At 39.3% G+C, this 11191-nt stretch overlaps 1 protein-coding gene across 1 annotated transcript; it reads left to right on the top strand.

Annotated features, from left to right (window-relative positions):
* On the top strand, positions 1–11191 carry LOC306861014 (C-type mannose receptor 2-like). Its single transcript, XM_079403067.1, has 7 exons — positions 1–133; positions 232–331; positions 1074–1112; positions 3196–3552; positions 3902–4234; positions 7772–8123; positions 11071–11191. Exons 3-7 carry the CDS (start codon positions 1076–1078, stop codon positions 11093–11095), a joined length of 1104 nt encoding a protein of 367 aa, XP_079259193.1. The 5' UTR covers positions 1–133; positions 232–331; positions 1074–1075; the 3' UTR covers positions 11096–11191.

Raw genomic sequence — 11191 nt, 5'->3', positions numbered from 1 at the left:
CATCGAAGCATTGACTTTGTATCAATGTTCCCTGGAGAAATTAAAAAGAGGATACAAACAAGTCAACAATTCTGTTCAATGAATGTGGAGCTGAAGTACAAACAGTTCTGAAAGCAGGAAAACCTCAGTAAAAGTATTTTAATTTCTCACTATTCATTTCTCCATCAAGAAAGAAGGAAACAAACCTGAAAAACAAACAAACAAACCACAGAATGGATTTTTTCTTTCCAGGAAAAGCAAAGATGGGAGGAGCAGAAAGAGAGATGATGGGTGATATCAGTCTGTCCTGATAAAAGGAGAAACAAACACACCTGAATCACAGCATCTACAGGTAAGAAACTCTTAACTTTACACTGATTACAATATGATTGATTTAGCAGTGTTTTATAATACATTATACTCAGCTGATCACTGTTTAAATAGTGAATGTTGCACATTTTATCTGTTGGTATCTTGGTTTTTATAGAGAACAATAAACAAAAACAAATAAACCTAATAAATTAACTTAATATCCAGAGATTGATTGAAAGTGATGGTGATATCAAGCCCATAAAGGTTTCCATTTAATTTCCCAAGTTTGTCCTAAATTTCTTTATTTATCAAACAAATTATAAAACAATACAATGTAAAACATTATCATAAATTTGAACTGTAAAACACTAAATATCACACAGTAAAAATTGTATAAGTATATCAGTATATTTTAAGGTGGTTGTCAGTGTATTAAAGATTTTAGTATTTCAGTAGGTTAGCATAATAGCATTAAATCAGCAAATGAAATATTTTTACAAATAATGCACAGTAAAATGTTTTACTGTAAATAAATCTTAAATCTGTAAAACCTATTGAATTTTTTACTGAAAAGTTGATGCAACCACAGCTGCTTTTACTGTATTTTGAGTGTATTTTGACACTGAATCATGACACGCATCAGCTTCAGGAGCTTCATGTGTGTATTTATAACTGATGTAGAATCTAATAAGCAATGATGAAGCAGAAATGAGATGATCTGATGTTCTGGATCTGGTCAGATGTTCATCATTTATTGAGACTGATTTCTGTTTTTCCCTCAGAAATGGAGAGAATCACATTGATGTCTCTTCTGCTCACAGGTGAGTGAGTGCTTGACTAGTACTAGTGTTGATAGTTAGTGTTAGTGCTGTGCTGACAGTGTTCAAGTGTGTTTGAATGATTCCTGTAATCGTGTGTGTTGTTCAGGAGATTGAGCTGCTACTGTAATAAACCACATAAAAACCACCAAACATCAGTGTTTCCCATGAGTCCTCTAGACTGTGGAGGCCTGTAGATTTCAGTCTAAATTAAAGTGTTTAACTTCTGCAAGTGAAGATACTAAGACATAAGTATTGATTTATTTTCTATTCTAAAATTATATGTACACACACACACACACACACACACACACAGTGAAGTTGTGTTACAATAGCAATATATTTCAGTCTCAGAGGTAATAAAACACTAAGATATGTGACCCTCTCTGTGAAATGCAGGCTAAAGTTTCAAAATCTAATTAAGAGATAACAAGCATCAAAGTTTGATTTCAACCATTAATTTCACTATAATTTCAATCTTTGAGATGGCGTTACTCAGTCAATATTAAAGATATAAAGGTTACATTTGCACAGAATGTTCTTTACCTTATGAAGGATGATATTCTGTAGAAAACAGTAAATCACAATAAAATGACTTTAGCTGGGTTTTACCAGAGAGGGTCACATATTTTTAAAAGTCATACAATACACAACATTGCAGTGCATTTTACAAGAAAATATTATTTCAGACTGTGTTTACATTTCATATTTAATTCAATGTAATACTTGCTAATTCCCTGTATTTTTTAAATTTACTATCCATTTCTGAGTAGGAATTGTTTATATATTAAATTGTTAATTTAAAATAGTTTTCTGAGAAAAAGTATGATTATTTTTATTATTAATTAAATAAAACCTTTCACACCTCTGCTAGGTATGAGACATAATCCTTATTATTCTTTTTTTTGCAGCCATTATCAGCCTTTATACTGGCATAGTATACAATTGCCCAACTATTATCAAAAGCATTTCTAAATAAATACAAGAAAACATTTTCTTGCGACCTTACATGAAGTATTATAACAAAATGCATGGACCTGTTCTGCAGGTGCATAAGAGCTAACATTAGCATCATGCCACATAAGACAATTTATGAGATTAATAGTACACTTTTACTCAGAACTCACTTTAAACCACCATTGAGTGTTTGTAATAACTTCCTTTTACGATCACATGTGTATAAACTTTGGGGGGCCTTGATACATTATAAAAGTAGCCCAAAAAAATCTCATTCCCGCGATTATTTTTCAAAATAGCCCAATTGTGCGGGAAAACCGCGATCCTGGCAGCACTGGTTCGCTGTACCCTTATCACATATATGAGTATACATCTCTCTCTCTCTCTCTCTCGGACACACTCGCTCTCTCTCTCTGCGTTCGCTTCACTTTTGTCGAGCCCGGCGCCTCATAATCACACAATCCCTGCGTCCCAATGTGTATACTATCCACCCTATATGCCCTAAATATTATTGAAAATGACTAATATCACATAGAATTTAGGATGGATAGCGTGCACACTGGGACGCAGGCAATGATTGATTACCAATGAATGATAGATACCTTCCACGCTGCGATGACGGCAAGAAGTTGGGGTCAAATCTTATCAAACGATTAATTTGCATTTTTCGATTTTTAGATTAATTGCATGCGTTAACGTGCGTTAAGATGTGCAAGAAAAAATTATCTCTGCTTTTATTATTTCCATACAGTGTATGCCATGTATGCTGTAAACAATGTAAATGTTCATGTTAAGTATGTTAAAGATGCTTAAAAATGTTCAAACATACATATTTACTTTCCTCAGTATTGTTGCGCTGTAAGAATAGTGGTTTAAACAACGGAAGTTTGTACAGTGCATTGTGTTGCACACTTCTTGCACACAGCAGGCTTTCAAGAAAAAAGTGATAGAAAAAGTAATGAGGGCCTGTGCCCCTGTAGAGCTTTAGGTCTCTTAAAACTGTGGAAACACTGAATGTACAAAAGCACCATTCAGAGCACTTTATCAAACACATACTGAAACTCTGAGCTCTTGAAACACAGCGTGGATATAATGAGTCTGAGATCTGTGTGAATGTGTCTCTCCTCAGCCGTGGTCAGTTCATCTCTGCGTCAGTATCACTTTGTGAATCAGAAGATGAACTGGACTGAAGCTCAGAGTTACTGCAGAGAGAAACACACAGATCTGGTCACTATCAATGACATAAAAGAACAGAATGACATAAAACAGCTCATCAACAGTTACTCTGGCCGTGTCTGGATTGGGCTGAAGGACACATGGATTTGGTCTCTGAGTGACTCTGACTTCTACAGAGGAGATGAGTCTCAGTTTAGGAACTGGGGACCAACACAACCAGATGGAGATGGAGACTGTGTTTATATGAACAATGATGGACAATGGCATGATATAGACTGTAGTACAAGAAGACATTTCTTCTGCTATAATGGTGAGTTCAGCTGTATGTTTCATATTCGATTAACTTCGAACACTATTAATTAACCAAATTGACATTATAATTTTTTTGCAAAGCTGCTTATAGCTGAACTGAATTGATTTATGAGTAATTGATGAACTTTGCAACACTGACACTTATTTTATTTTACATGGGACAGAAATAAATGTGACTTGACTTTGTGATTAAAACAGAAATGTTCTAAAATCATCATAAAATGCTTTCAGTTTTGAATAATGAAACACAATTGGATTTGTCTTTTTGTTCTTGGTAAATGAGAGCAGAAAGAACATGTATTTAATTCTCTAAATCAATATCAGACAAATGTCTTTCTCTTTTAAAGCCAGTAAAGGATTCGTCTGTGTTCAGGAGAAAAAGAACTGGGCAGACGCTCAGAAATACTGCAGAGAGAAACACACAGATCTGGCCAGTGTGAGGAATCAGAGTGAGAATACAGAGATTAATAAAACGACACATAATCAAGTCTGGATCGGTCTGTACAGATCCTGGGTTTGGTCAGATAACAGCAACTTCATATTCAAACACTGGAAACCTAATGAACCTAATAACAGAGCTAACAGAGACCGCATCTGTGCATCGACTGATATCAGAGAAGAAGAAGGACGATGGACAGACGAGTACTGTAGAGAATCACATCCCTTTGTGTGTTATGATGGTGAGTAGATCAATCATCTGATCTGCTGAACATCTACATGTCAAACTACAGAAACTCTCTCATCATTACAGTACGACTGCATTATTCCTTTAAACCAGCAATTCCCAGAGTTTAAGTATTTAAACTAATGTTTCAGTAATTTGACAAAACATTCACACATTCATAGTTCTCTGATGTCAGTTTATGATCACAAGACATGCAGCTAAACAAATAAAATAATATAACGTACTCGGTTACTAACGTAACCTCGGTTCCCTTAGATACGGGAACGAGTACTGCGTCGCTAGACGCTATGGGGAAAAACTCCTTTTTCTCCGAGGACTGAAGACTTTTTCAATCACGCAGTGTGACTGCACGGCCATTGGTTCGTGCAGTAATAAAAAACGAACCAATGGCTCGTCAGTGGTACTGCAGAAGCCAGAAGGGGCGGGGTCATCTGGCTATATAAGCGGGTGCTTCGCCATAGGAAAACAGGCCAATTCGACTGAAGCGACGACCTGAGTCGTGCAGCTGCATGGCATGGCATAGTACGCAATACTCGTTCCCGTATCTAAGGGAACCGAGGTTACGTTAGTAACCGAGTACGTTCCCTGTCGATACTACACTCGTACTGCGTCGCTAGACGCTATGGGGAACAAATACAATCCCGCCATGCCATGAAGAGAAACGACAACCATAAAACTGGCCTTGAGCAGTAAGGCTCAGAGGGACCAATTATGAGCAGGAAGCATCCTGCAGGAGGCATGAGGACCGAACTCTTCAGAGGTCAGTCCAGCCTAGAAATCGTTTCAACGGTCATAAGTACAGCCTCAGCACCAGGAATGGGGCCAAGAGCGTTCTTGGAGAATCAGGCAATGCCTGAGGGGACCGCTTTAAGACAGGTGTGTGCCATCTAAGCAGAGAGAAACCTAGCCTGTAAGGCCGGGACATCCAATCTATAGAACCTGGCAAATGTGGACGGCGAGGCCCAGCCGGCCGCCGCACAAATGTCTGCCATAGACACACCACTAGACCACGCCCAAGAAGAGGCCACGCCTCTCGTGGAATGAGCTCTCACTCCAATGGGGCTCTGGAGGCCCAGGGAGGAGTATGCTAGTGCGATAGCGTCAACTAACCATCGAGATATTCTGTGCTTTGTGACCGGAGACCCCTTGGTGCGGCCGCCAAAGCAGACAAAGAGTTGTTCCGTCTGCCTAAATGGCGTGGAACGCTCGATGTACATTCTCAATGCCCTGACTGGGCAGAGAAGGTTGAGCTCTTGGTCCTCCTCAGAAGAGGGGAGCGCAGAGAGCGTAATAACCTGGGCTCTAAACGGAGTGTAGAGCGCCTTAGGGACATAGCCGCGTTTTGGTTTTAGGACGACCTTAGAGTCGTTAGGCCCAAACTCAAGACAGGCAGGGTTTACAGGGAGAGCCTGCAAGTCACCTACTCGCTTTACCGATGCTAACGCTAGTAGCAGAGCGGTTTTGAGCGACAGTGTTTTTAAGCTTGCAGATTGTGGTGGCTCAAAAGGAGGGCCCTTGAGGGCTCTCAGGACCGTGGGCAGGTCCCATGCAGGGACTGTGAGGGGTCGGGGCGGATTGAGCCTCCGAGATCCCCTCAGAAAACGGACAACCAGGTTGTTCCGGCCCACCGACTGTCCGGCTATAGGAGCGTGAGAAGCTGCTATAGCTGCCACGTAGACTTTGAGCGTGGAAGGGGCGCGGCCCTTATCCAACAGCTCCTGTAGATATGACAATATCACTGATATGTCACATGTTGTCGGGTCTTTACCGCGGGCTTGACACCAGGCGGAGAAAACCGACCATTTAGAGGCGTAGAGGCGTCTCGTGGACGGGGCTCTAGCCTGTTCAATGGTGTTCAGGACATTCTCGGGGAGATCTACAGAGTCCCATCGAGTGCCCATAGATGCAGGTCCCACAGCTTGGGCTGGGGGTGCCAGATCGTTCTGTTCGCCTGGGAGAGGAGGTCTCGCCTCAGGGGAATAGGCCACGGAGCCGCTATTAGCAGCTGCGATAACTCCGGGATCCAAAGCTGGTTCTTCCAGAGTGGGGCCAATAGAAGCACCTTGTGCTTGCATTCCCTGATCCGCCTGATTACCTGAGGAATCAGAGCGATCGGGGGAAAAGCGTAAAGGAGGTTGGGCCATTCGTGGGCCAACGCGTCCTCGCTCTTCGAAAAATAAATCTGGCAGTGAGAGTTGTCTTTGGAGGCGAAGAGGTCGACCTCTGCCCTGCCAAAGATTCACCAGATTTCTTGAACCATCTGTGGGTGGAGCATCCACTCCTCTGAGGGGACATTGTTCCGAGAGAGCATGTCTGCTCCTTGGTTCAGAATGCCGGGCACATGAGCTGCATCTCGAAAGGCGTTTCGAGGTGAGCCCACCCTGGCGATTTATGTACGACACCACCGTCATGCTGTCCGAGCGGACTAGCACACACTGGCAGTGCGACATTTGCAACAACGTCGCTTGAAATTTGCTCTTTCAGAGAAATTTGATTTTAGACTCACCGGATGGCCGCAGGGGACGAGGCTGGCATCTGCACAGGTCGCTGGAGTGGCTCGAAGAGCAGGCAGAGCAGCGAGAGGGTGCAGAGGAAAAGGCAGCTTCTATCCGCAGCGAGGCGTTTCTACGGCGAGCGTCTTCCAGTCTCGAGTGTCAGTGAAGGGATGATCGTCGTCGCTGAAGGAGAATTGATCTGTTTTCCTATGGCGAAGCGCCCGCTTATATAGCCAGATGACCCCGCCCCTTCTGGCGGGCTCTGGCGGGCTTTGCCGCCATAGGCTCGTGCAGTACCACTGACGAGCCATTGGTTCGTTTTTTATAATGGCCGTGCAGTCACACTGCGTGATTGAAAAAGTCTTCAGTCCTCGGAGAAAAAGGAGTTTTTCCCCATAGCGTCTAGCGACGCAGTACGAGTGTAGTATCGACAGGGAACTCCAGATATAAAAATCAAGACAGATATTACTGTTGTTAATTCCCACTGCCATGTGCAGTTAAACCATTTTATTTTACACATATAATAATAATAATATTGATGTTTTAAATCCTCAGGTTTTTACTAGTGAAATGCCGTCTGTCCACAAAAATGTCAGAAATTATGCAAATAAGTAAAAAAAAGTAAACTTAGCACACATTGGGATCTCAAATGCACATTAAACTCAGTGTTAATTGAGTCAGTATTTACTGTGAATTGAGACGCTGAAAACACTGTTTTATAAACTGCTGACGTGTGAATGAACTCGCATTTGACACGCTTCACTCTGAAACACACAATGCATCAGATTTGATCATCACACTGAGCTAAATTACAATTTCAGATTTATTTAGATTAATTTTGCGGCCTCATATATATATATACAGTATATATATATATATATATATATATATATATATATATAAATTCTCATTCAGTTTCATTAATTAGTAGGTTTTCATAAACTCAGGAAGCCTGTTTGGCAAACCCTGCTGCTTTAACTCAATGCTCTTCATATGAGTTCCTGTATTTAAATGCTTCACTTTCTGTTTGTTTGCAGATAAACTGGTTCTGATCCGAGAGAATAAGACGTGGCCTGAAGCTCTGAGATACTGCAGAGACAGAGACATGGACCTGGTGTCGGTGGATTCGGAGCAGATGCAGCGGCGGGTGATGAATGTGACCTCGAGCGCCTCCTCTCCTCACGTGTGGCTGGGTCTGCGTCACTCCTGCACAGTGGGGATCTGGTTCTGGGTCAGCGGTCACACCATCTGCTACGATCAGTGGGCTCCTGATTACGACACCGGACTGGACGACTGCGATACGACGGTCAGATCCGGAGCCATTCGGACCCACGATAATCACTGGATCAGCCGCCCTGAAACTGAAGAAAACAACTTCATCTGCATCAAGTGAGTGCTGGAGAGTAACTGATTACATGTAATCCAAAGTAATCAAAAAGTACTTCGAATATATTACTTAAAATGTGAAATCTAATGGATTATGTTACTAAAACTTTTCATGATGTAATTTGTGACTAGTAACAGACTTAATATGTATATAATATAATATGTAATAATCTACCCACTGTGAGTCAAATAACAGATTATGAAGATTCAATCAAGCCATTTGGACTTGATTAAAATAAACTGAATTACAGTTGTTGTTGGGTTTTTTTTGTAAAGCTCTTTTCACAATAATGATCTCCATTTAAAGTCTTGTCATGTCTATTTGAACTTCTATCATGTTTTCACTTGTTTAAGGTCAATTATATGATTCAGTTTCATGACATGAAGTGAAGACGAACAGTTACTGTTTTCTTTCACTTTATTATTATTTTTATTGCATGTCATACTAAGCACTTACATTTACTTTTCTGGAAAAGCAAAAACTTCATCTAAAATGACTGCAAATATAATCATATGTAATAATAATACATGCAACCCTAACCTAACCAAATGACTCCACAAGGATAATAATACCAGTAAATTTTGACCTTGTGGACATTTGTAGGTCCCAATGAGGAAATGGTCTTATACATCATACAGAATGATTTTTCTATGATGGTGAGATTAGGTACTTTTGTATGTAAGTGATTTTACTTTGTTCTACAGACTCTTTCTAATTAGTGAGTTAAAGTGTTGCAGTTGTGTGTAGTGTTGGCTTTTTCTTGTGCTAAACACATTTTTGTGTATTTGTTTTAGAGATTGTTTTTTCAATAAATGTTGTGGGTTTTCATTTTGTGTTTGTTGATTGTAACTAGGTAATTAAGAGATTTTTTAAATAAAATGAAAATTAATAGCCTATACTAAATTTCAACTTCATTGCCAGAGATATATAACACTGAAATGACATTTAAGTATATTTTAGTTAACATTAATTGCTTTAACCATATTTTAAAGACACTAGAAACAATTATGAAAGTACATATAAAGATGTACTGAAAAGTACCACTTAAGTTGTTTAACAAAATCACTCCAAAGTTCAACTTATAGCATTTAATGTCACTTTAAAATGTGATACATTTGAAGTTAATTACAAATACAATGTATTTAAGCATCGAAAATAACATATTTAATTTGTACTTATGTGTGTTCTTTTAAAGTATGTTATTTCTGCAATAAGTACACTTTATAAAAGTATACTTAAGCACACTTCTTTTTCAAAAGGAGCTGCTCAACTCAAAACATTTCTTTTTATCTATACTATTTTTATACTCAAGTAGAGCTCAAATACAATGTATTGTATTGTACATTTAATCATAAAAGGTAAACAGGATTCAGCTAAAATAAATTACTGAAGTATTACTTCAATATTTAACCAATTAAACTGTTTTATTTGCAAATCCCCCATTGTAACATCTGTGCTGTAGGCAAAAGTTGTGTTTGGAAACTGTCCTTACAGCACCTGTTAGCAGAAACATACTGGATGTTTCAATTCATACCTCACATTTTCTTTGATTTGCCCAAAAAGAAAGTCTTATTTTAAAAAATTACACAGCATCATCTTAAAATTTCATCATTCTCAATTTTAAATGCATGGTGAGGCTTGTGTCTTCAGCTGCAATGAGTTTCTAGACTCTAAAGGTTTCTTCTGAAAAAAATGTGCCAAATCCGCAACACAGATTCCTAATAGTGTGCACTCTACTGAGTTCAGGTACAGCAAAACCGATTGTTTTTGAATTTCAGAGCTCACGAAAGTATAAGGTGAGGAGAGACTGATTTATCAAGCCCCTTCACTGAACATACTGTAGACTATATTTAGGCCGATGTTAAAATCACATTATTAAAATAGTTAAGACACTTTTAAGGGGTGAATGAACAAACAAATATCAATACACAGAATGTGATATTGTTTCTTGTGCCACAGTCTTAGGTGAGAACTTATGCAGCGGCCTTGTTTACTTAAATGATATGACAACGTACAATGCAAACAATCCCTACAGACACACATTATATGGCCTTCATACAGCTACAAGATCATAAGATGAGTTGCTTCATTCATCCCTTATCGACACTAGTTGTTGGGCAGAGTGAGCATGGACATGTCATTGGGGTTATGAAGTGGCGTCCTCTTTCAAATAAGACTTCAGAGGCTGTTCACATCCAATTTCTGATTAGGAAACCTGTATTTATGATAATGCCGATAGCACATGAAGGCAGCAATATTCTTATTTCACATACTATTTAAGATGGAGAGTATGAAAATTGGGATACACGGTCAGTCAGGAGCCAGTTATTCTCTGGCCAGAAAGTGAACCTCTTTATTCTGCCCAGGTTTAATGATTTTCAAGCTGTGTGTGCTTACTGATTATGTATTAATGAGCTAACGAGCTGTCCAGGTGCCACAAATTGTTTTCTGTTTGGCTATAAAAGTCCTGGTTTGTTTGGAACTGTATGCATAATTAGTCTGGCTGTCTTAGTGGTTAAGTTTGTGGTAAAGAATGGCCTTGATTAAACTTACTCTTTTGGTGTTCCTTTATCACCAGTTGGTATGGCAAGGTGAGTTTTAGTGTTTTATTCTTTGTGTGGTTGCAGGATTTTTTTAATGTTTATTTCAATGTGTGTGTGTGTGTTCTCTCTCAATATTAGAGATTAGAAGAATTATTCAGAATATAGTAGTCTTTATAATGCAGCCAAAAATAATTTTAGAACCGTTAACATTATTCTAATTACCTAACCTCCCAAGTTTCTTGTTCATTAGTCATCACTACTCTGTATTCAGCTCCATAGTTTAACATGGCTCTTTACATTGCTACAAGATTGTTTCAGATTAAGAAACCCAAAGTATCATGCATCACTCCAGGTGTATCTTGAGTTTGTCTTTTTTTTTTAAATATGCACTGTTCTCTCTCTACAGACAATCTGTTGAATGGCCACAGTAACTTGGTTGGTGCATCTATTTCTGTCACCTTGAGCCAGGACGCAGAGTCTACTTCTGCTAACGTCACCTTGAGCCAAGACGCAGAGCCTGCTTCTGC

Source organism: Barbus barbus (assembly GCF_936440315.1).
Source record: "Barbus barbus genome assembly, chromosome: 41".
NCBI lineage: Eukaryota > Metazoa > Chordata > Actinopteri > Cypriniformes > Cyprinidae > Barbus > Barbus barbus.
This window is presented reverse-complemented; position numbering and strand designations above follow the sequence as displayed.